This window comes from Mus musculus, chromosome 2 (assembly GCF_000001635.26).
Source record: "Mus musculus strain C57BL/6J chromosome 2, GRCm38.p6 C57BL/6J".
Taxonomy (NCBI): Eukaryota; Metazoa; Chordata; class Mammalia; order Rodentia; family Muridae; genus Mus; species Mus musculus.
In genome coordinates, this window is record NC_000068.7 from 44362310 (window position 1) to 44389685 (window position 27376).

The window sequence follows — 27376 nt, forward strand, 5'->3', positions numbered from 1 at the left end:
CCCCTAAAGAAATAGAAGCAGTTATTAATAGTCTCCCAGCCAAAAAAAGCCCAGGACCAGACGGGTTTAGTGCAGAGTTCTATCAGACCTTCAAAGAAGATCTAACTCCAGTTCTGCACAAACTTTTTCACAAGATAGAAGTAGAAGGTATTCTACCCAACTCATTTTATGAAGCCACTATTACTCTGATACCTAAACCACAGAAAGATCCAACAAAGATAGAGAACTTCAGACCAATTTCTCTTATGAACATCGATGCAAAAATCCTTAATAAAATTCTCGCTAACCGAATCCAAGAACACATTAAAGCAATCATCCATCCTGACCAAGTAGGTTTTATTCCAGGGATGCAGGGATGGTTTAATATACGAAAATCCATCAATGTAATCCATTATATAAACAAACTCAAAGACAAAAACCACATGATCATCTCGTTAGATGCAGAAAAAGCATTTGACAAGATCCAACACCCATTCATGATAAAAGTTCTGGAAAGATCAGGAATTCAAGGCCAATACCTAAACATGATAAAAGCAATCTACAGCAAACCAGTAGCCAACATCAAAGTAAATGGAGAGAAGCTGGAAGCAATCCCACTAAAATCAGGGACTAGACAAGGCTGCCCACTTTCTCCCTACCTTTTCAACATAGTACTTGAAGTATTAGCCAGAGCAATTCGACAACAAAAGGAGATCAAGGGGATACAAATTGGAAAAGAGGAAGTCAAAATATCACTTTTTGCAGATGATATGATAGTATATATAAGTGACCCTAAAAATTCCAACAGAGAACTCCTAAACCTGATAAACAGCTTCGGTGAAGTAGCTGGATATAAAATTAACTCAAACAAGTCAATGGCCTTTCTCTACACAAAGAATAAACAGGCTGAGAAAGAAATTAGGGAAACAACACCCTTCTCAATAGCCACAAATAATATAAAATATCTCGGCGTGACTCTAACGAAGGAAGTGAAAGATCTGTATGATAAAAACTTCAAGTCCCTGAAGAAAGAAATTAAAGAAGATCTCAGAAGATGGAAAGATCTCCCATGCTCATGGATTGGCAGGACCAACATTGTAAAAATGGCTATCTTGCCAAAAGCAATCTACAGATTCAATGCAATCCCCATTAAAATTCCAACTCAATTCTTCAACGAATTAGAAGGAGCAATTTGCAAATTCATCTGGAATAACAAAAAACCGAGGATAGCAAAAACTCTTCTCAAGGATAAAAGAACCTCTGGTGGAATCACCATGCCTGACCTAAAGCTTTACTACAGAGCAATTGTGATAAAAACTGCATGGTACTGGTATAGAGACAGACAAGTGGACCAATGGAATAGAATTGAAGACCCAGAAATGAACCCACACACCTATGGTCACTTGATCTTCGACAAGGGAGCCAAAACCATCCAGTGGAAGAAAGACAGCATTTTCAACAATTGGTGCTGGCACAACTGGTTGTTATCATGTAGAAGAATGCGAATCGATCCATACTTATCTCCTTGTACTAAGGTCAAATCTAAGTGGATCAAGGAACTTCACATAAAACCAGAGACACTGAAACTTATAGAGGAGAAAGTGGGGAAAAGCCTTGAAGATATGGGCACAGGGGAAAAATTCCTGAACAGAACAGCAATGGCTTGTGCTGTAAGATCGAGAATTGACAAATGGGACCTAATGAAACTCCAAAGTTTCTGCAAGGCAAAAGACACTGTCTATAAGACAAAAAGACCACCAACAGACTGGGAAAGGATCTTTACCTATCCTAAATCAGATAGGGGACTAATATCCAACATATATAAAGAACTCAAGAAGGTGGACCTCAGAAAATCAAATAACCCCCTTAAAAAATGGGGCTCAGAACTGAACAAAGAATTCTCACCTGAGGAATACCGAATGGCAGAGAAGCACCTGAAAAAATGTTCAACATCCTTAATCATCAGGGAAATGCAAATCAAAACAACCCTGAGATTCCACCTCACACCAGTGAGAATGGCTAAGATCAAAAATTCAGGTGACAGCAGATGCTGGCGAGGATGTGGAGAAAGAGGAACACTCCTCCATTGTTGGTGGGATTGCAGGCTTGTACAACCACTCTGGAAATCAGTCTGGCGGTTCCTCAGAAAATTGGACATAGTACTACCGGAGGATCCAGCAATACCTCTCCTGGGCATATATCCAGAAGAAGCCTCAACTGGTAAGAAGGACACATGCTCCACTATGTTCATAGCAGCCTTATTTATAATAGCCAGAAGCTGGAAAGAACCCAGATGCCCCTCAACAGAGGAATGGATACAGAAAATGTGGTACATCTACACAATGGAGTACTACTCAGCTATTAAAAAGAATGAATTTATGAAATTCCTAGCCAAATGGATGGACCTGGAGAGCATCATCCTGAGTGAGGTAACACAATCACAAAGGAACTCACACAATATGTACTCACTGATAAGTGGATACTAGCCCAAAACCTAGGATACCCAAGATATAAGATACAATTTCCTAAACACATGAAACTCAAGAAAAATGAAGACTGAAGTGTGGACACTATGCCCCTCCTTAGAAGTGGGAACAAAACACCCATGGAAGGAGTTACAGAAACAAAGTTTGGAGCTGAGATGAAAGGATGGACCATGTAGAGACTGCCATATCCAGGGATCCACCCCATAATCAGCATCCAAACGCTGACACCATTGCATATACTAGCAAGATTTTATCGAAAGGACCCAGATGTAGCTGTCTCTTGTGAGACTATGCCGGGGCCTAGCAAACACAGAAGTGGATGCTCACAGTCAGCTAATGGATGGATCACAGGGCTCCCAATGGAGGAGCTAGAGAAAGTACCCAAGGAGCTAAAGGGATCTTCAACCCTATAGGTGGAACAACATTATGAACTAACCAGTACCCCTGAGCTCTTGACTCTAGCTGCATATGTATCAAAAGATGGCCTAGTCGGCCATCACTGGAAAGAGAGGACCATTGGACACGCAGACTTTGTGTGCCCCGGTACAGGGGAACGCCAGGGCCAAAGGGGGGGAGTGGGTGGGTAGGGGAGTGGGGGTGGGTGGGTAAGGGGGACTTTTGGTATAGCATTGGAAATGTAAATGAGCTAAATACCTAATAAAAAATGGGAAAAAAAAAAAAAAAGAATCAAAAGGAGAAAAAAAAAAAAAAAAAAAAAAAAAAGAACTTATCTGTGGCTAGCTCTGTTCTTCTACACAGAGGAAAATATTCGGTTCAGTCCAGTTCCTTTCTACTAGAGCAAAGGCTGCGCAGAGCTGGAGAAAAACCTCCACCCGCACAAATAAAGCAAACACTCTAACAACAATAAGGTATGGAATGCCCCACCTTTTTCCTGCACCCGAATCTAGGAGGGAAGCTGAAGGTAATATAGCACATAAACAAACTCATTGGGAAAGACAAAACATATGTGCAGGGAATAGAGATAAAAATAAAACATGTCAACAACAATGTAATACAATCTGAATGTTTAAATGCCAAGAAAGCAAATAACAAAATGTTCAGAGGACGATTTCTAAGCACTTCCCCGTAGAGGCTTTGCTTAAACATGGTTTGGGGCATGGAGCCGAGATAGGTGTGGCCCCAGACACAGCAGCAAGGTAGGGTTAAATGGCTCAAGTGTAATATAAAGGTAGGCAAGCAGGCAAACAACCTCTGACCCCAAATGGATGTAATCTGCTTTCAAGACCATCTTCTTTTTCTTTCTAAAAGATAACATTTTATTTTTCTAAACAGATTTAGTTTTGCAAAGATATTGAGTGTTTAGTATACAGTATCCCATATACTCACATTCCTTTGGGGTCACACACTGGCATAGTTTCTCCTATTCCAGTTATGGGCATCCTATTATAGCTAATGAGGCCAATATTTAACCATTGTCAACTAAAGTCCATAGTTCACTTTAGAATTCACTCTGTCTATGGAGTTTAGCAATTGGATAATGGTATGTAAGCACCACCGTGGTATCATACAAAATATTGTCACTTCCCTTAAAACATTCCTATTTCCCAACTATTCTCTCCTTTAGCTGAAGTTCTAGTTGACTACTGATCTTTTCTTTCTCCATAATTTTGGATTTTACAGTGTCAGCATTCTGGTTAGCTTTTTCTCAGACTCACAAAACTCTAGTCATGCAAAGAGGGAACCTCAATTGAGAAAACACATCCATCAAATTGGCCTGGGGATGACCAAGCAAGATGGTTGGTCGTTTTCTTAGCTAATAATTGATGTGGGAAGACTCAGGTGGGTGTAGTGCCACATCTGGGCAGGTTGCTCTGGGGTGTTTCAGAAAGTATGCTGAGCAAGTCATGGTGAACACTCAGTCCTCCATGTTTTTTGCTACAGTTCCTGCTTTGAGTTCTTGTCCTACCTTCCCTTAGTGATGGAGTGTGACCTGGGTTATGTAAACCAAATCAACCCTCCCCCCCCCCACCCCCCAAGCAGCCCTGTAGTCCTGGTATTTATCTTAGCAACAGAAAACAAACTAATACAATCTGGTCCTGGGATCATCATCTCTCTCACTTGGCAGCAGCATCACAAACTCCCCAAGGGTTTGTGAGCCTTCGGAACTCAATTCTTTTTACCACTGACTGACATTCTATTGCATGAGTATATTATAGTTTTCATCCATTCACCTATTGGAGGATATCTGCGATATTTGTTAACTTAAAAACAAAGCTTTCAAATGAAAGGTTGGAATTTTGATCTCAGATCATGTTATTTGTTCTGTGGCAAGATTTCATCCAACGGGCTATGCTGTGACTTGCCACCACACAATGTAAACTTATCTTTTCTATCCTTAAACTTGGAATTAATTTGAAATGCAATTCACTCCCCTTTTTCTGTTCACTGGTGACATGAAAGAAGCCACATTTATATGCACAAGCAAGGAAAGCTATCAAATTAAGATGTGAATTTTCAAATACAATATAGAATAGAATAGATATTTCAAATATAATATAGAATATAATTATATTCAAGTAGAATATAATTATAATTTTAGATCATGTGTATTTTCTGACTTTTGGTATCAATTATATCCAATAAAAATGTGCAATTCTGTAACCTTTTCAAAAGAGACATATAAGCTGTTATTCGTTTCTAAGTAGAAATAAATGTTACCTGGCACACCTGTGCCGTTTTTTGGACACCAAATAATATTTACATCTAACTTATTTTAATAGGAAAAATAAAGGCTGTCCTGCCATTTGGAGGCAGCTCCAAGTGAAAGCCTTTTGTGGCCCCTGGTTCTGTGTACATGGAAGCTGTAAAGCAGCTCACGAGAAGCTTTGCCAAGGAAATCTTAAAGTTCAAGCAGAAAAATAATCACAACATCTTTCAGTCATTTTCTGCTTGTGTTTGTTTCCTTAAATGCACAGCTAAATGCTCCCTCCACACACATACTATTCAGTAGGTGGGGTATATCTTATTACTGGGTCATTTTCCAGTACATTTGGCATAGTTAAGGTAAAGTGTATTAACTTTCTCTCAAAATAAAGATGAAAACGGAGTTTTAGCGGTTGTGAATGCTTCAGCCATTGTCAGAAAGTTCAGAAATGACAGGAGATCCAAATAATCAACTCTGCCTGGTGCATATACCGTAGTTTTCCCCTGGGATATCTGCTCTAATCCGACAATGTATCTGACTGGCATGAATGTAGAATTACTTTCAATAAAGATTTTATTTCAAGCTTGGATGATTTCCTCCAAAACATCTTGTCACTAAGGCAAAGTATATCATAGAATATCTGAATTTTTTTTCCTTCCCTACAAGTCAGCTTTTGAGGGGGAAAAAAAAATACACATTTCAACTCAAGTACTCCACTCAGGTCAATTCACTGTAAAAAAAAAAATCACATTTTAACATATCTAGGCTGATTAAAGATTTTCTGTGTTAAAGAAATCAGAGAGCTGTCAAGAGAGCTTACCCTAAAGTCTGGAAATGGGAAGCCAGCCGCACACTTGCTCAAGTGCAATGCACACTCGCCCTGAAGTAGCCTCCAATCTAAGAACACATAGCTCTTCCCGTGCATACTCGGCTCCTAAAATATTTGTCTTTTGGCAAGCAAGGGACACTTAAAGGTCATATCTTCCACTAAGTGTGAAATTCCTTCCAGGCCATAAGAAAACTATGAGTGACCATCCCACGATGCTGATCTCCATGGCTTCATCTCTCCACTCTATTCTTCATTATGATCCCACATTAAGTCAGCGTACTCAAGACAGAGCAACAGTGAGCAACAGTGCACTGTGCTATTCCAAAGTCACTAACAGGGCTCCCTTGGAGCTCGCTTACAGGATTTCAGCCTTCATGTCACATTGTTTAATTTATGCTTGGTTCACGTCATCTTAAAAGTAGCTTATGTTACCTACAGAGTTTCACCCTTACTGAAAGAGCACAAATCAAATGACTTAGCTCTAATGGGACGAGAGTCATTATTTTAACATTTAATAATCATAGCAACATTATAATTACAACGTGTTTTAAAATTCAAAATCCATTTTATCCCTATTATATTTTACGACTAATGGACAAGACTGAGATAAGAACTATGCGCACAAATGAAAACAGCATGAATAATAGCTCTTAAAGCAGGAGGAATGGTAAGAGTTATGGCTGGGTTTTCCTTCATTAGCTGTGTCACTTTCAGGCATATCATTTAACCAAAAAGGCTGTGAGCCAAGGGGGCTACACATAAGCTTTTCTGGGAGAATTTTTAGACATCTGATGGCCTGTATCTAGAACTTGTTCCTGTGTCAAAGCTCTCCTAGTGAGACCCGGTCTCCTTTCCCTTGTTACAAAATAGTCCACAGAAGCAAATACAAGCCCTTTAGATGAGAGCGACATCTTTATCCATTTCAGAGGGATTCCACGAAGGTTTACATTTGCAAAAATTTTTCATGGTGACATGTTTGCCATTACCTTCACTTTTGAAGTGGAGTCTGAGGCTCAGCAAACTGCTAAAATGTTTCTCTCACATGCTTAGCACTTGGAGAACGAGCGGTGTGGATTCTGCATCCAGATATATTATCGCTTTTCCCTAAGCAATAACTCTCCCCACCTCCGAGCCCCAGGCACATGACAGTCATACCAGGAGCTTTTAAAACACATCAGGCTCACTATAGACCGTTTGAAACGGAATTGCTGTGGATGAGCCCCCAAAACTGAGATGGTTTTGAATGGTCCGTAGACGATGCTAACAGGCAAGCTGGATCAAGAATGTGTTCTCTATGGTGACCTGAGCAAGTTTGGAAACTATAAATTTCTTTATAGATATACCATGTTTGTGCCGTTTTCACTCATCATAAAGCATGAATACAGTGAGGAAGTGGGTGATCCGTGAACTTTCATGTCTTTTCTTTCACAAGTTTCCTTTCTATTGGAATATCTCTGATTCCCATGCTCATGGTGACCACCACAAGGGGCATTTAACATGGCAATACCTATCTATTACTGCCAATGGAAAGAGAATAGAACAGAGTGGGAAAGAGGGAAAACTCAAACTGTGACATGGGCTCAGCAAAGCCCAGACAACCTGTAGAGGCTCTGGAACCCCTGGCTACCACAATCCTTCCTATATCCAAAACAGCTTGGCCTTTATATACTCACTGCATTCACGCGCTGGTCAAAGGCTAGTTCCAAGAATCTTTGGGCTGAATCACCTCTCCTCAGCTGGGGCAACACTAGAGGCTGATCTGCTGACCCAGTGTAGACATTCGAGATTTCCTTGAAGACCAGAGTTTCTCAACCTGTGAATCACGACCCCTTCGGGTGCCAAACGATCCTTGTGCTTATCAGATATCCTGCATATCAGGTATTTATGTTATGATTTGTAACAGTAGCAAGTATAGGTATAAAGTAGGGATGATATAATTTTATAGTTGGAGGTCACGGAACTATATTAAACTATATGAGGAACTATATTAAAGGGTTGCAGCAGTACAAAGGTTGAGAATGACTGCTTGGAGACAAACCTATTTCTCAGAGTAGGTATGAACAGTGACACCAGCTCATCACAGTTCACTGTTTGCTCGATGCGTATCCATTCTTTATATATATATATATGGACTGCAGACTAAGCAGCTCAGCCTAGCCTGAACTCCCCCATCATCTCAGCCCTCCACCATGAAGCCTGGGGTCTTTTTATCCTTCATCCATTGCCTCCTTAGAACATGGTGATTGTCCCAGTGTAGTGACCCACTCCCTCATTCATGACCAGTCCAAAATCCTATTGACCAGATTAGGATTTCTACCTCAGTCATTAACAGAGCTATACCTAAACAGCAGGTACCTCAGTCTGGGTTAGGGTTAGGGGTTAAGGTTAGGGTTAGGGGTTAGGGTTAGGAGATTAGGGTTAGAGTTAGGGAATTAGAGTTAGAGTTAGGGTTAGGGTTAGGAGATTAGGTTTAGGAAGTCCCATGTAAAAGCCATACATATCGTCCTTATTTCCACTATGCAACTCCAAGCCTACCTCAGCTATTAACTTGATCTGAGTCAATTACATTTGCATAGATGACAACTCTTAGCCTTGGCTTCTGGTCCCTGGACTCAAAAGTTCAAGTACCATGAATCAACTAAAATCCAGTGATTATGTGTTGCGCTCACTCTCAGAAGGGCATGTTTATTGGCTTCCTGTTTCTCTTGCTCCTGAGAATCCCATATCCTATTACTACATCTTGACTCTCTGTAAGTCAAATCACCTTGCCTGCACCTTAGGCCCCGTTACATGTTGCTAAGATTACAGCTACCTGACTTCTTGTAATTAAACCCCATCTCTCTATCCCTATTACATCAGTATGCTTTCAATTCTCTTGCTATCAGTGAGCCTGTATCTACAGAGGACACTCTTTTTCAGTCAACTCTCATTCCAGAGTAATATCAACTACTTTCGTTATAAACAATGATTTATGGACTTTCACTGATACTTAGTAATCACTTCCAGGAACTCTCCACTATTATTTGCAAATGCTCGTGTGAAACAAAAGCCATTCTCCACAGGTATAATACCCCAATTCACTGTTGGTAAGAGTTTTAGCAATCAGGCTATCATCCTGCTCATGAATAGGTTCTGTACCTGTCATCACTGCCTGTCCCATTGTTACAAAACAGCATATGAGCAATCCCCAATCTTAATTTTATTGTTAGCCTTCTTACACTACTCTTGGAGCTAGCAATCATGGGCTATGCTCCCTATGGAGAATAAGTAAAAGAGAATGCAACATGCAAGGTTTAATTGTCATCTATTCACTGAGGAGGGAAGGATATGGCAACAGAATTAATCACACAAGGAAGGTGGGCTGACTTTCAGACTATAAAGTCCCACCCAGCATAATTTCAACCTCTTATCAAGGTCAAAAGATATTCTAGTCCTTGAGGCCAAAGAGATAGATGGTTTGGTGGTTAAGAGTGCTTGTTGCCTTATTTATAATAGCCAGAAGCTGGAAAGAACCCAGATGTCTCTCAACGGAGGAATGGATACAGAAAATGTCGTACATTTACACAATGGAGTACTACTCAGCTATTAAAAAGAATGAATTCATGAAATTGTTAGGCAAATGGATGGATCTGGAGGATATCATCCTGAGTGAGGTAACCCAATCACAAAAGAACTCACTTGATATGCACTCACTGATAAGTGGATATTAGCCCAGAAACTTAGAATACCCAAGATACAAGATACAATTTGCAAAACACATGAAACTCAAGAAGAAGGAAGACCAAAGTGTGGATACTTCATTCCTCCTTAGAATGGGGTACAAAATACTCATGGAAGGAGTTACAGAGACAAAATTTGGAGCTGAGATGGAAAGAAGGACCATCTAGAGACTGCCTCACCAGGGCACCCATCCCATAAACAACCACCAAACCCAGACACTATTGCAGATGCCAGCAAGATTTTGCTGACAGGACCCTGATATAGCTGTCTCTTGTGAGGCTTTGCAGGTTCCTGGCAAATACAGAAGTGGATGCTCACAGTCATCTATTGGATGGAACACACAACCCCCAGTGGAGGAGCTAGAGAAAGTACCCAAGGAGCTGAAGGGGTCTGCAACCCTATAGGTGGAACAATATGAACTAACCAGTACCCCCAGAGCTCCTGTCTCTAGCTGCATATGAAGCAGAAGATGGCCTAGTCGGCCATCATTGGGAGGAGAGGCCCTTGGTCTGGCAAAGATTATATGCCCCAGTACAGGGGAATGCCAGGGCCAGAAAGTGGGAATGGGTGTGTTGGGGAGCAGGCCGGGGGGGGGGTGTGGGTATAGGGGACTTTCAGGATAGCATTTGAAATGAAAATGAAGAAAATATCTAATAAAAAATTTGTTTAAAATTAAAAAAAAAAAAGTGCTTGCTGCTCTTGTAGGTGCTCAGTTCTGAGCACCCGCATGGCGGCTCACAACTGTCTCTAACTCCAATTACAAGAATCCAGCGCCCTCTTCTGGCCCTCACAAATACCAGGCATGCATAAGGTCCACATACATAAATGCAGGCACTCACAGATAACAAAAATATGAATGCCTAAGTCTTATTAAAATTAGTAATCTCTGTTTCTACTTCCATGTTCTTATTTTCTCAGTATGTATGACAGGTATAAAACTTGGTTGTTCAAGAATATACCTTGTATACTATAACTAAATCTAATTTTTACTCCAGATCCCATTCTTCCAAATGAATGATGACTGCCTTCTAGATGTTTCTGGATTTGTTTCTATTCTGAATGGCTGTGTACATCAGGGTGTCCAAGGAGGGCATCTGTTTATATTGTTTATATAATATTTCAACAAATATTTATTAAGTACCAATTACTGTGATCCAAACACAAATCTTGGTCAATGGCCAAATAGGTCATCCTGGTGTTTAAGATATTTACATTCTTCCAACAATGCAGGTTAGCAGGGAATAAAGTGTCTAGCTTTTGCAACCTAAGCAGTTTTCAACTATCATCCCCAACTTCCAATCCCAGATTTAATGCAACACAGTAGAGTGTGAAACTGTCTTGGGCCCCATTACATAGTTATTTTGATGTAACTGTGGCTGATGTACCAGACATAGAATCATGCTATATCACTGGGTATTTCCGAAAGAAAGGAATGTGACTGTGTCTTATCTCCAATTCTTTGAAACTTCTAACAGTCTTTGTACCCAGTCAATAAGAAGGCTATGAAGGAGTCAGGATTGTTACTATCCTAGAACTCACTGATGTCTCAGGTCTTCCTTCCCTACCCAGAAAATCCATCTGAGGACTAGTAGAAGAGTATAGCCTGGCTCATCTCTCTACCCACCAACTATGGTACTCATAGGCACTGTTCTTTGCTATTCAAACACCAGGATTGCTAAAATCAAATGCATTTTCTCTGGTTTTCCAGTGTATCAACCTAAATAGAGGCTATGGATTCTGCTAAATCCTAGAGAATAGCAAGAAGCACCAGACATGCTAGGCAGAAATCTTAGTCTACATTAGCCTTCTTTATCTCAAATAATACTACAACTTTTCAAGAATGTCTATTCTTTAGACATTAATCCAGGAACAAACCATTCTTCAAAGGTCACTAAATTTGTCATCTAGTACATATATCTCAAACATCCTGCTAAATATTTCTTTTGATGGGGAATTGTGGATAGCCCTGGTCTTCTATTTTGAAGCTAATTTCACTTTCCTGGGATGGGTTGCAGACTAGGAGTGAATCATGAATACAGGTGACTTGTGAACTTTCTCCCCATCTTAACATTTCAAATAAAGGCTAGAGCCAGTGATTGGGCAGAAGGAGGGAAGGTGAAGCTGAAAAGTTTGGGGGGAAAGGGAGAGAGGAGGAGAGAGAGAGGAGGACGATGGAGGAGGAGGAGGTAGAAGGAAGATGGATCAGAAGCACGTGGCTTGGAGAAACCGCAAGTTATATGGCATCTCATAGATGGGAATAATAGTACTGCAGTGGTCGATCTGTCCAATCTAACTGTGTAGCTTGTATTTCTATTCATTGAGTTGTGATTTCTTTAACCGGGTTTTTTGGGGTTGGAGATTTACTGCTACAGGGAATATGGGCCTTTTATGCATGAAATATTTAATTACTTGATGAGTGCTCCTGATAGCTTTCCAGGATTTATCAGGGAAGTCTATATTAGATATTCAAAGATGTAAAATTCTAAGGGATTAGGATTTTTAGCGATTTTTTTTTTATTTTGACTTGATTGCATTATCCATGTTGATAAGAATTCATGACCTTTTTTGAACCAACCATCTCATTTTCACATCACTAAGTCTCCATACAAAGGAAACCTTGTTCCCTCTTTTCCCCCATATCATGGCTGTTTGCTTTCCCACCATCATGGCTTCAAACGAAGTACCAGTTTAGGTCCTAAGTCCTTGTTTTTAGGAGTGTATTATTTTAATGACATCCTGATACCCAATAACTTACAGGCTCCCATTAAAGTCCAATCACCATAGAAAGGATTAAAAAATTATCTTCTTGGAGAAAATAAAATAAAAAATATGGAATGAAGAATGATAATACTCAAATTGCAACTGATTATCAGCTACCCAAAAGAACTCTGAAACAAGGAGATAACCTCTGCCAAACACAGACTGCTAAGACCTTGTGTAGGTGCCCTTAGTGGGAAGTGAAGCATCTCCCTTCACTTACATAATAAGGAGAAAATAAGAGGTTAACAAATTCTTACTACATACTGGTAACCTTCCTCCTGGGCTCTTCAAACATTGAAGAGTAAATATTTAACACCCATGTTTCCCACTAATGTCTTTTAAATGAGGTACATTATTCTGTGGGCTTAATTAATGCTGATCCATGTTCAGCACTCGATAGTCCACAGAAAATGTGACTAGCACATACTAGCATTTCAACAGGTTCATTTGAAAAACTCCGTACTCACTATTTTCTGTGTCAACTTGACACAAGCTAAAGTCATCAGAGAGGAAGGAACCTCAGTTGAAGAAATGCTTCCACGAGATCCAGCTGTAAGGAATTTTCCCAATTAGTGATTGTGGGGAGGAGGACAGCCCATTGTGGGTGGTATTATCCCTCTGCTGGTGGTCTTAGGTTCTATAAGAAAGCAGCAGACTTAGCAATCCAGGAGAAAGCAAGCCAGTAAACAGCACCCCTTTATGGCCTCTTCATCCGCTCCTGCCTCCAGGATCCTGTCCGGTTTGAGTTTCTATCCAGACTTCCTTAAGTGATAAACAACAATATGGACATGTAAGCAGAATAAGCCTTTTTCTCCCCAGCTTGCTTTTTGGTCATGGTATTTCCTCACCACAATAGAAACCCAGACTAAGACACTCATGTAGCAAATAATGGCACTCTTATGAACATTTGCTTCCTGAAAGTATTCCAAATGTATGATACATTTTCTAGACGTTTCCTCCAACTGTAAAGTAGGATCTTGGAATCATCAGTCATTAGGGAGTGGGGCAAACTTCTGTTACTCCTGGGAGACTCACGTAGAGATGACTGAAACCATCCTGAAGTTTGAGGGAAGATGCCTAAAGAAAAGCAGAGCTGAAACGCTCTGTCGTTACACCAGCAATGCATTTCCAGTTGAGGTGAGAGACGGTGGCTGTCCAAAGTTTAAACATCTCTGACTCAGGAGAGAAGACTGTTCATACTAGTTTCATTTTTCTTCTGTCTTCCTGCCCTTCTCCTTTGGGTAGTTATGCCCTTGAATGTAAATTAGGAGAATCTGAAAAATTAAAAAATGTCACCCAGGGAAACTTGCTGGTTGCAACTCATTTTAACTGTCTGTTATCCTTCCTCAAGTTGTTCCTCGGGCCTCATTGTTAGAAAGATCTCATATCTCAAACTCAAAAAGATGGGCTCTTAGTCATTTGCACAGGAAGTGTCTATATTCCAGAGTAGTAGAGACTCGAGTCTTACCCTCAGTTCTACCTCTTTTCCTTGGTGCCTTTGATCAAAGTATTCAATCTTCCCGGAGCTCAGGTCCCTCATCTGAAAGTCCATCTGGAAGCTTTCTTTCAGCTATGAAGAAAAGAAGATTGAGAGGAGGAACATACCTAATAACATGATAGTGGTTTAAATAGCCGAGTAATAGTTCAAAATATCCAGATCGATCATACGCAGGTATGTGTGGCTGTGAGTACGAAAAATAAACACACAAAAAAAAGTGTCACAAATCATTTGGTAGTGAGTGGATTATTCAATAATTAGCTGGCATCTTTTTCCCAGAAGGATAAATTTATATTGTCATCACATTTCTAAACCAAACTAGATCAAGATAAATTAAGGAGCATGCTAAAAAAATAGTGACATCATTTAAAAAAATAATAACCTAAGACAAGACTGATGTTCTGTATCTTATCTCTACATGGCTGAATTTTATAACAACAATGGTAGAAATTGCTGAAGGAATACTATCATGTGTAACTACAGAAACATCAAAGTAAATAATATCAAGAAACAAAAAGTCAGAAACTATATGTGTAATAAAAATGGTGAAAAAAATGTATCTTCTCAATACATAAGATCTCAGAAATCTGCACAGAAAAGGCCCTTCATTGCACCATTGTCCGTGACCGAAAACAACCGAACAACCCGAGAGCCACCAGCAGTGGAATGCTTAAATAACTCAAGGTGTTTCCATGCTATGAAATGAAATAACTTTAAAAAAAAAGAATGCAGTATTTTATGGGTTCTGAATTAGAAAGATGCCTATGATATAGAATAAAGTGAGGGAAGGAAATTCTAGAGTGTTTGAATCTTACTATTTCATTATTTTTTAAAGGAAAACTTTTTATATGTGTGCTGTATATTATACAAGTATCATATATAGATATCTATTATCATATATAATGGTAGGTAAATCATGAGTCATTAGAAGACTATCCAGAAGCCACACCCAATGGTTAATCATAGCTACAATGAAGGTATTTCTTAAGGAAATAGGGGAAGGCTTTACTTGTTACTCCTAGTTGCTTTTTATTAGCACATTTTAAGGGTTATACAATAATTTTTATACAAATAAATGAAACAAATGGACTAAATAAACAACCATAAATTAATACTGTCTCAATAAAAAAGGTGGCAAGAAATAGTCACAAAGGAAAAAGTATACAAGGTCATTTGCATTTGTTGATTTCTTTCCCACTGCTCACACTAAAGGATCTCAAGTTGAAGGAATGGAAAATAGCAGGCCATTTTTCATCCATAGTGATTACATTTTAAAGAATACACCAGGTAATAATCACAAGGCCCTCACACACGTTGCCATGGAGATCAGTGCTTGTTCTCACAGCATGGACTTGTACCACCTGAGAACTTGTTTGAGACATTTGTTTGTCAAGGGTTGTCCTAAACTTCTTGTTATCAAATTTCTGGGAGTAGATCTCAGTGTTCCATGCTTCATATGCCTCTCCAATTGCTCTCACGGTCAGTGAGAGAGATGGATGGGCACCCTCCTATTGAGTATAGGGTTCCCACCACGAGCGCATGTGATCTTAAGACAGATGGTGTGATAGGAGGCTGTTCTGTGTGTGTAGGGGCTACCTGCACCTTTAGCTTCTGCCCATTGAAGGCTGCAGGCAAAGGAGAGTTCCCCCACTTCACCCAATTATGAAGCTTTCTGCAGACAGTGCCAAGTACTTGTGGTGGCAAGCTGGTGGGGGTGAGGTGAGTTTACCTGCTCAAAAGGAAAGCCACTTCCTATGGAAATAACTCCAAAATTCTAAGAAAGAGTGCATGATAAGATTGTGTTGTTATTTACTAATTTTACAGTACTAAATCCTTAAGTGTACACCCATTTTACCAGATGAGATAATGACAATACAATAACCACTACACATCTGAGGCACAGCAATTGCTGATGTTAGGCGTGAGAGATGCCATCAGAACTGTAGAAAGAGTATTTCTTCAAATACATACAGCAATTACATTATATACTCATTTATTCTCTAAGTACTGACAATGCCCTTTTATTTCAAAACCTAAGAGCAGGATCCCCATCACCCTCCAAACTAAAATCTTTACGGTTACTAAGGCTCTCCAGGGCCCTCTGGAGTACCTCCCGCCTCCACAGCCTGGCTCCCCAGTCCATTGGCCACACTGTGCCTTTCTCTACTCCCAAAACTGCCAGCACAGCTTCGTCCTGCAGCACGGAACTTGCTAAGCCTTTCCTGGAATCTTCTCTCCCTCCCAAGGAACAGCACCCTGTCTGCTAAAGACAACATGTTTCACCACTCGCTGGGACTTGAAACTATCTGAGTAGTGTTTGAAAATGGCAGCCCATGGGATGGAAGCACAAATCTCTGAGAATAGACTCATAGGTCAGTGGGAGTTTTAAAGTGCTAAGGATCAGTACAAGAACTATTCCCTTCCTTTCTTAATTTTCTTGTAAAGCATTTCATGATTGAAACGCTTTTGAGTAATGTGTGCTTGGTTGTTTCTTGCCCCCCACCCCCACCACCTCAAGATTCTAGTCACCCCTCAGTTTTCTTAGAGGATTATTTTCGGCACACCACAAGAGCCTGTGGATGTTGAGGTCTTACGAAATAGCCCAGCATTTGCACACAATCTATGCACATCCTTCAGTATACTTCACATTATTTTATACTATTTTTATACCAAATATAACTTGTATGCTATGGAAATAGTTGTTACGGCACATTGTTTATGGTCGATGTACAGGAAAAAACTTTATATGCTTTCAACACAAATGTAATTTTTTTTTCTGTCAAATGCTTTCCATCTGAGGATGGCTAGATCTCCAGATACAAAATCTATGAATAGGGAGGACTGGTTGTGTGAGCTCGTACTAGGTTTTATTCACCGCAACTGTTTCAACATTCAGAGTAGCACCCAGTACATAGTAGGTTATTACGGAGTACACTTTTTAAAATTAAGGTTGTGGGTGAGTGAGACAGCTCAGTAAGTAAAGTATTTGCTGCACAAATACAAGGTCCTGCGCTCAAATCCCCAGTGCCAATGTAAACCCAGATGTTATGGTGTGCATATCTAGAACCCAAATGCTCCTATGGTGAGATAGGAAACAGCCAGGATGCCCAGATGCTCCCAGGACAGCCAGCTTCAAATTCAAATAGCAAATAGCCAGATTCCTTTCTCAAATATGGGAAAAGATGAGGACCGGCTTCCACATGCACACTGTAGCACACATATAACTGTACTCGCTCACACATGTGCACACATGTCATGCACATATGCATACACACAAAGAATTGTACTCATAAAAGTTTAACATTTTTCCCTAATAGAGTGCATTCCTATATAATTAAAGAAAAAAATTGAAGCTTCTTTTAAAATATGCTTTGAAATAACTGGCATACTTGAGGCACTGTGATTAGCACGGTGAAGGCGTTCAACAACAGCATCGCTGGTATTCCCTTCTGCTACTTAGAGTGGCAGGGCTGTGTCTTTGACAGCCTGTTTTATTTATCATTGTTGATATCTTTCAAAATACATAACTAGAAATATGTCGTTAATTGAAGCTCATGGCTATTCATTTTTAAATTTGCTTTCCTGACATCCTATCAGACAATTTGAATATTATTTTAAAGGTGCTTTAGACTATCCCTGTAATGTCTGATCAATAAAAATATGAGGCAAGTGAATAACTGAAAGTGTTTCAATCTTCTGAATTGAAATTAATGCAAAGTAGCTCAATAAATGAAAAAAGGCAGGCTGTGTTACCTATCAATAGGCAATTGCCATATTGGGTTTTTTCCTATAATGTGCTTTGAAAAAATTATATATGCATGGCTTTAAAGATTATTTAAAAGCAAAAATGTCAGAATATAGCAATAATTCCCACTTGAGATGCTAGTCATGAGCTGATTTTTAGAAACTAATAATGATATGGTATCTAGATATAAAATTGAAGACTACAATTAGTTTAAGCCAATTGATTTCCTGATTGACATATGACCAGATGTGAATGATCACTCTGGAACACACTGATGCTAAAGGCAAATGCTCTGTAAGCATGCTCCAGCTCTCATTACATTTGAGCGTTCTTCTGACATGCTCTATGACTTTAAGAGAGAAGGTGGGAGTTTTGCAAATTCCCCAGTCTTATAAAAGGCCAAGGGAGGCAGCAGAATAGCTTGTGCAAACTGAGGGAAGGCAAGCATATGGTTAGCATGTATCCCCTCAAAATAGTCACAACACATAAGAAACATAAGTTGAGCATATTGAAGATTGATTCTATTTCTAACTGCCTCTCTTCACTAAGTGGTCAAAATTACAACTAACATTTCACACGCAGTGGCTGAAACACATTTAGCAAACCAGGTGTGTGGCTTGATGGCAGGAATACGTTCATCACCACCTTCTCCCCTAATCCAGTAACACCCTCTGGAAGTTTCTCAGACAGGAAGAGGGCCACGGCAGTATACCTCCAGAACTGGAAACTTGTCCAGTGGGAAGTTATGTGGCTTTCTGTGGCCTTCACACATCACCATGGTAACAGCAAAACACAAACTTAAAAGGAAATTTTCAGGATGGTGAGTGTCCACGCCTGGTGATCTGAATTTGATCCTCAAGACCGAGATGTTTAACGTAAAAAACAACTTCTGCAGTTGTTCTCTCATGCAGACACACACACAGACAGACACACAGACATACACACAGACAGATACACAGACACACACACACACACAGACACACACACACACAGACACACACAGACACACACACACACAAACACACACACATACACACAGACACACACACACACATACACACAGACACACACACACACACTACATACATACATACATATATAACATAACATGATTTTTTTTAAGTTTACGCCCACCTATCAGCTATCTGCTTGAATCTGTGCTACTATTAAACATGTTGCTTTTCTTAATTCCATAGTAACTTTTAGTCTTCTACCAAGTCCCTCTTTCAGCTTGTGTCATTTGGGTGTGATTATATGCAACCAAGAAATGTCTTTCAGTTAGCTCAGATTCTGCGCACTTTTTTTGAAAAGCCTACCAAATGAAAGGCTTTCCTGAGAACTTCTGGGTTTTGGTTGGCTGCTTGGGTGATTGGTGGGTTTTGTTGTTTTGTTTTATTTTTGTTGTTTTATTTTGTTTTGCTGTCTTGTTCGGGCCTGGGGTCTAATGTCTGTAATGTCTAATCTGTAGTACAGTTTGCTTCTTTAATAATCCAACTGGGTGGGTCATGCTCCTTCCTTCTGCACCTGACAAAGAGTAGGACTGGTGGTCCCATTTTCTCTTCCTATAGTGCTATAAGGGAGTTCTTCTCTGCTCCTCTAAAACAATAATTGTGAGCCATTCCATAATTTTATAAACATTTTCTTTAACACGGTGGTGTAAGCATTGTTCCTACAATGAATACATATCAATTGCTATCTCAGAAAACAGTAATGAAATCTTAATGATGTCTTTATTAGGCTCCGTTGGACAAAGCAGTGTCTCTTCAGTCTTTCTAAAGAAGAGCTGCTCATCAGCTTAAGTTTGGGCTCTTCTTGCTGCTTGTATCTTTGCTGTTAGGATTTCTTGGGAATAAATTAATAGCAAATAAACACCGATCAGGGAAATTCCAAAAAACCGTTAAGAAGAGCTAAATGTTTTCTATGCCTTCCTAGTCACCCACCAGTTCATAGTACTTTAATCTCTCCACCATGTCTTTGTTCTTGCATTTCTTATTCGTATTTCTTCTCTGCAATTTAGTTTGTGTCTAATAATAAAGGATGGATGTCTTTCATCTTTTTTTTCTGGAAACAGGTTAAATTACAACTGAGAATTTGCAACACTGCCAATGGAGTCTTTGAGGGTGGTGAATATGTCCACCTAAGGGGGAAAGTGTCCGGAAACAGACACATCTCACCTCCCTCTAGGCTGGCAGCAGAGGCTGCAACCCAGAGAAAACACAGCCCAGTAAAACCCAGTACATTTTCAGAACTGCACACAAGACCCTTAGCAGAGAATGCTAGGACAGAGTTTCCCTGTCTGTATATCTCAGTGCCACTGAAGCAATAAATTCAGGCACTTCATTGAAGTTAGAGGACACAAGCTGAGCATAAGTGGGGCCATTATCTCCGTAGTCTTTTCAAAATCTTCATACCGGTTTCGTGCATTAAAATTTACAAACCGCAATCCTCTTCAAAACATATCTGGGGCACCATTTTTATGAAACCTGGGAAAGAAATGATGTTTCACGGGACTCAGTTCAGTCAGAGCTTCTTGGAAGGTATTGCCAACCATGGCCTGCCGTCCAACTGAGGCTGGAAGAACCTCTTACTACCTTTTTTTGTTTTCCTCCATGTACACTAGATTATACAATGTACATACAGACTTTTTCTTGTTTCTGTTAGACTTTATTCTTAGATATGCTTTACTAGTTAGGCTCTCAGCTGTAATTCCTATCTAGTCACCTAGAAAATAGAAGATATGCTATTATGATGTGACATATAGATGCTTTTTCATAATACTCTAATTATATTTGGAGACACTGATTAACTTTCTATGTGCTTCTCTAACAGCCCCTTGACTGTTCAGGGGTATAGCCAAGTAGGGATAGCTGTGTTTATATGTAGCTAAATTTACAATAGCGCTAAGACTCTTGTCAGGTACCCCTAATTTCTAAGCCTTCTTTGCTAGAAGTGTCTGCCCCTACAGTCTACAAAATGGAGTCCAATGTAATTTAAAATATAGAATGAGCCTATATTGCCTGTCAATATGAATCATTTGATTAAATAGTCAGCAATTTCTACCACATATTGGTCTTTACCCTCAGCATCATTTCTTAGATTGCTTTTTCAACATATTAACTACTGCTTCATTGCTATTCAGAAAATAAACTGTACACACATCTCTCTCTCTTTCTCTCTCTCTCCCTCCCTCCCTCCCTTACACACACAATGCATTTAATAATGGTAATAAGCTAATTAGCACATATTTCATATAATACCAATCCATATTGTCTTATCTTTTAACTCCATCTTGTTTTTCTAGAAGGCATAGCAAGTGACTTGATTGTCTTAATTTAAGAAACAGCTATCAAAATGTAATCTGCACTAATCCAGACATGGTAAAAATATAAAGCTGTGTTACTCTGAAGGGTTTACATTGAACCAGATCACTTTAAAGTTCTCGTCGATTAGCATTATCAAAATCAGTCAGAAAATTTGTGGAGAACGAACCTGAAGAATACAGGTTTGGGATAAGATGCATGTTTTTTATTCATTTGTACATAAAGGCAAAAGCTGAGCCTTTGAACACTAGGGTAGGAGCCTATACACTAGGAGGAATCCATTAGAGGTGCCACCATAGCCCCGCGGCTGAGATGGAAGGACCTAGACATGAATCACTATCGTATACTCTCCAGTTTATGGAAACTTAGTCAGTACCCACCTCTAAATTTGGCCTTTTCCTGAGATCTGAGGCAGGGTCTTTTACCAGCACAATCAATCAATCAATCAATCAGTCAATAACCTATAATTCTTGGAGTACAGAAAAGTCTCTAGCCTCAGTCCAGCTTCTTTTCTCCTTAGAGCTACATCCCACTTGTGGTGCTTTGTGGATGAGAGCTGAGGTTCACTGACAATGGATGGAGTTACCCCACCACTTCCTGGCAGCGATGATTATCCCCTGCACTTCCCAAATCCTGGATGTGCCTTGACTTCTGGCCTTACTTTTTAAGGGTGTCAACTCACTTTGAGCTCCCAACTAATCTCAACTCTCCTCTCCATTATTTTTGTCCAACATCAATGAGAACAGTGTGGATTGGAAACTATACCTTCATCCCTCAACCCATGCTTACATCAGGCCACTCCTCCCTCAGACTCTCTAGACTCTGGTCCCTAATGATCTTGAAATACCCAGATGCCATTGCCAGACCATTTACCATCACACGGGCAGTCTGCCTTCTCCATAGCCTATGACCAAAGAGCACCGGTCTCTGCTGGGTAAACCTCTGCAGCTGAGACATTTACTGTCAGTGGGTAAAGTTACAGCAGCTTGTGCCTGCAGAGCACTCAATTGCTTGTTATGTTTTGTTTTTTCCATTTTTGTCTTTGGCAACCTCTCTTGTCTTGGAGTCGTTAGAATTGGTATCATAAAGGCACTCATTTAAAAGCAAAAGATAAAACCCTTTTTACCTTAAAAATAAGTCTTACTAATGACTTTTCTAGCACGCTTGCCAAGAAGAGGTTCAGACACATATCAAACTGAGGTAAACTGCCATGCCACGGGGAGCTGAGGTCTGTCTCGCTCGCCAGATGTGGGGAGAGGAGGCTCATATCATTACACAGCCTTTTGAAAAGCAAAGCATCAAAGTGACATAGCTCTTTTTATTTTCAAAGAAAACCTTAAATTTGAAATCTCTGGTAACTCACTGATACTCTAAAAATATGAGACTCCCTTCCAGAAACGTAGCCATGCCAACAATACTCACAGGTACAAATGTTCTCCATTTAAAGCAGGAGGAAAAGAAAAATGTGAAGCGGGATGTCTTGGATTCTTCTCTCAAAATTGCAGTCATTTTGCCCACAATAAATGTGCTATAACCAAACTGACAATCGCCACTGTAGAGTGAAGGATGGAAAGTCTGGGCCTCTTACAGCAGATTCAGTAATCACATAACGGGCACAGGAGCAAAAGGTTGGCATAAGGGTGTTAGTAGACACTCACAGATGATGTGTCCTTAAGAGCAGGGACCATACAGCCTGCATACCAGCCACAGTTCTGCATGCCATCAGTCCCTATGCACATAGGGTCTTAGCCATTTCAGCTGCCCAACAGAGCTAACAACAGAATCGTGTTTGTCGGGTTGTTATGAAGATTAAATAGCACATTAAGATCATTTAAAATAATAGCTGATCATTGTTGTTTGGGACAATGTAAGTCACGTATAGTCTGCTAGCAACACTCCATTACATTTACCTGGGCAGTGCTCAGATAGAAGCCAAAGTATGGGACTTCAAAAATTCTAGTTGGAAAGTAATGAAAGTAAATAGAATCCTGGGCCTCCTCTGACGCTGAACTGTATTGACAAGCACTGGACAAACAAGACAGCCGCCAAGATCTAAACAGTTCAGCAAAATCCCACACTGAGCACTGAGGCCAACAAATACTTTCACTCACACTCTTCTTGGGTCAGGTTGTTGGGAAGTTTACAACAGCATTTCTTAGCACCTGCTTTCCACGTGCTGCCTTACCAGCTTTGAAACTCTGTACTCCAGAATTTTGATAGGAAACTAGGAAGTATCAACCATGCATGATTTGTTTAAGTGTCAAGAAAGTGTGGTTTTGCTTGAGAAGTTCTTTTGGGCCATGTCAGGCATTCCTTTAATACAACATCTTTATATACCAAAGGCAATCCAGCTTTCTACGGAATCCTCACTTGAGTAAGGATCTCTCTAACTTCAGGAGTCTTTCTGTCTAGAAATGCTACCTGATCCTTCATTCTATTAAGACATGAGAAAAATCGCCCATCCAAATGAATGGAGAAACAAAATTTTGACCTATACCTAAATGTCACAGAGCCCACCTCCTCTATAAGACACACCCAGTTAGCTTCTTCCAGGAGCACTTTCCTCACTCTAGCCAGTAAAGTGTCACTTGTTCCCAGTTCTTATGCCTGTCTTCCATTACTAGTCATGCATATACTTTCTGTTATTAATTTGGATCCTAAGATAGCTCATGAACGCGTCACCTATATTATCCGTCTATCATAAGCACCTCCGAGGCTGAATCTTGTTGACTCCACAAGAATTTTACTGTTAAACATATTTATTCATACTTGTGAAATATGCACAGTAGCCATTTGTAATGAGGATTTAAGGTGGGACACAGTGGTGTTCACTACAGGGCCCTGCTCTCCTTCGGAACTTCATGTACGGCCTGTGAACAGTGTAGCAAGGTTCTCTGCTTTTCTCCTTTTCCTGGAACTACATAGCTAGCCACAGTGTCACATTAAACTCCAATGGCATCTTTTCTTTGTTTCTTTTTCTTCTCCACAGGATAGTGGCCAAAGCCTCCCAGAATCTCATGTCCACCCAAAGCTTGGGGATTGTGTTTGGACCCACCCTTCTGCGAGCGGAAAATGAGTCAGGGAATGTAGCGGTCCACATGGTATACCAAAACCAGATAGCAGAGTTCATGCTGACTGAGTACGATAAGATCTTCAGCTCAGAGGAAGACTGACAGCCGAGACGAGCTACTGAGTATGTTCACATCTGTCTTGATGCCTAATATTTTTACATTTCTGTAAACATATTTCTGAAATATTTTTTCCTTCCAAGCGACAGATGCTTCATTTTGTGAAAACTTAGTGATGATTTTGTATTTAAGTTCCAAACATTCGAATAAAATAAATGACAATATTTTCCTATATGTGTTCTACATTAACCCCTTGGGTGTTGGGGTTTTTTTCCAGCATTCTATAAATACATCATAAGTGTCTCACATTCTTAAATGATGTGTACAAGGTAGCATTAAGTCACAGCTCTTGTACCGCTCCTTGCCATGAGGTATATTCTGGTGGATGTGCAGCTGTGTGAGTAAGTAGAGAAATTGTGGGTAAGAATGAGTGAGGGTATACACTTGTGCCATCTCAAGATCCATTTGCAGCAACTCACCAGCTAGGTCTGCACATGCCTAAGCATCCACAGAGAGAACACAAGCGGGAAGAAGGCATCCATGTTCCCCATCAAAATAGAGCCTTTTCACCTTTCAAAAGTCCAATCCAATGATGCTCAGTGACAGGTGAGCTTGGCAAACACAACACACTGAGTGGTAACTTTTCTGAAGAACAAAAGGATAGCTGAAGAGATTTGTTGTTGGGCTGTTCTCTCTGTGTGTGAATACTATTGTGGTTCCACAAACACACCACGTTATAAATTAAAGGGATTAATCTTTATTTTATACAGGGATTGCATTTCTGTTCCATTTCGATTTTTCATCAAACCGTGTATCTTCCCTTTCCCCAAAATGTCATTTTATGTAGAATTTTTATTATGTTTTGAAGGATGTTTTATTGATGAAGTACACTAACTCCATCCAGAAAATGCTATTTTTAAATGCTTGTATCAGTATTGCCTAAGGACTTCTTGACTAGACTCAAATTGTTTTATCCATTTGATGGTTACTTTCAGTTATGATGGATAAACAAAGGATAAACTGTCTAGAATATATCAAATATTGCCATATTTTGAAAAGTATGTACTAGCTGAACACATCTCATGCCGTTTTATGAAAGAGTTCTGCTGTTAAAATGTAAAATCATGTTTGAGAGCTTTTTAATAAATTCATGTGGAATGAATAAAACTAACCTAGTGTGATAAGTAAGTCTGGTTATGAGTTTGTCCATAAAATAAAAAAAAAAATAAAGTACGTAAATAATATGATGTGAAGCACGGATCCAGGAGGAGATACTAAGAACAGTGATGAGCTCATAGGCATAGGCTGTAACATGGATGGGACATTCAAAGATGAGAAAGTGTTCATGGAGTACCAGCATCCACAGAGATGCCTGAGGATGCTTGCCTGAGGAAGAACCCATTATGCTTGTCTTAGTAAAAGTACCTATACATGAGCTCATAGCCAAGAACTATGAAGCAGCCACACTGAATAGTTCAATGTGGTTGCATCAAGTGGAATGTATTCGCACACACCACAAAGCCAAGGGAAGTCACAAGAAACAGAATCCCATGATCTAAAGACGTCAGTAGGAGTGAAGCAGCAGAATGGCTAAACTGGAAAAGCTTCTTACACATAAAACTTGTGCCTTTCAATAAAACACGGAGAAACGTGAAACATGGGTTTCTGGCATTCATTTCTAGTCTTCCTTAACGCTATAACAGCCTCAATGAAGCCTTTTCCAAGACGTTAATTATTTCTCTTTTTGAAACGAGAAAAACAGGGTTAGAACTTCCAGTATTAAAACACTGTGTCTTCATGAAGCCATCTTTAAAGATATTCTGGAAGCTTCAACCAGAGAGGAAGCCAAAGAGAAATGGCACTACCTGCTTTGAGCAAAGATCTACATCCCCTTCTCTCTGCTGCTTTCCAGATTCATAATCTTCAAACGCACCAGCTTCTTGATTTCCAATCAGATGGGATTTAGCCTGATCCAGACCCCAGCTGTGTCCTGTTCCTGCCTACTAAGGGCACTGCATCAGAGAACATGTTTTCTCTCTAGAGGGAGACCTTTCCAAGGTACTGAGCCAACACGCCCATCACAGTATCTCACTTGCTCACTCTAAAAGCATAAAAAGGTTACGGCATTTCAGAAAAGCATAATGTCTAGAATCACTGTCCTGAGTGTCAAAGCTGTTTCTTCACTAGGTTGAAGCACTAAGAGATTTTATTCCCCATTAAAACAACAACAAATACATAAACACACACACACACACACACACACACACACACACATACATAGTACAGGTAGTGAGGGCTTCTTACCCACTTGGTCTGAGCTAGGTCATATTCTAGGCACTTAGGATATGGTTGTCATAAAAAACACATATTATGTATTACTCCCCTATGTATTGTAGGAAAGGAAGACAAATGCCTAAGGATTAGTTACTATCCAGTACAAGATCACAAATGTTTGCCAATGGGGTAACCATGTTCACCATAGGATTCAACACCTATACATAGAAATGCTCAAATAGATCAGCAGTGCCAGTTACAGAAACGTTAACAACGCATAAGAAACAAGCTGTGCCTGGGGAAGTCGGATTGGGCTGCACGGTTGAGATAACCTTGAGAAGTTCTATCGAATCTTGACTAATCAATGAGATTTACTAGACCAGGAAAAAACTACAGAAGGTGCACTCAGCAGGAATGAGGAATTGGGGAAGACCTGATGCCCCCATAAAATATTGAGAAAATCAGTAACTAGAGATGGAAGTATACCTGCCTGGTGATTTTGGAAGACAGAACTACAGAGGTTAGATGTGAGCCAAAATATTCAGATCTTTTCTTGTAGACAAAGGTGGCCCACTGTGAGTTAGTAAATAAAAGAGCCACAGAACAACTTGGACAAAGCATCTCTAAATGTCCTAGTGGTCAAGAGATTTAAAAAACAAACAAACAAACTTTGAGAAGACTCCTATTCTCTCACAGTGGCTAGGGCTCTGCATTATACGTGGGCTATGTGTCACTATTTCTTTTTAACGTTTCCTACCAGTGCAATAATAATCTTGTACTCTCAGATTTCAATACAATGATAAGGCATTATCATCTACCAAATAGAAACACAAGTCTAAAGCTTCCTCTCTGAAAAAAAAGAAAAAAAAAATCAGCCCAGTTAGAATGCCCATTTCATCTGGGCTTTATCCACCCAGCTCGTCAGAGATTCCCCCTCTCTTCATGGAAAAGATGGGTATTCCGTTTTACATG

The 27376-nt window shown here is 39.9% G+C and overlaps 1 protein-coding gene across 9 annotated transcripts in view; it reads left to right on the top strand.

Annotated features, from left to right (window-relative positions):
- Arhgap15 (Rho GTPase activating protein 15) overlaps positions 1-27376 on the top strand; it is a 647156-nt gene that overhangs the window by 613512 nt on the left and 6268 nt on the right. For 7 of the 9 annotated variants that reach the window (XR_001783199.2, XM_006498398.4, XM_006498399.4 and 4 more), the window contains one exon: positions 23992-25314. The exons of 1 other annotated variant lie outside the window; for it this stretch is intronic. Coding sequence is in view for 7 of the 8 variants with exons in the window: in XM_006498398.4 (XP_006498461.1) it covers positions 23992-24175 (184 nt within the window). In the remaining variant the exon portion in view is untranslated. Of the gene's footprint in view, positions 1-23991; positions 25315-26042; positions 26189-27376 lie in introns of those variants that run through there. One more of the 9 variants, NM_001301831.1, reaches the window with a different exon arrangement.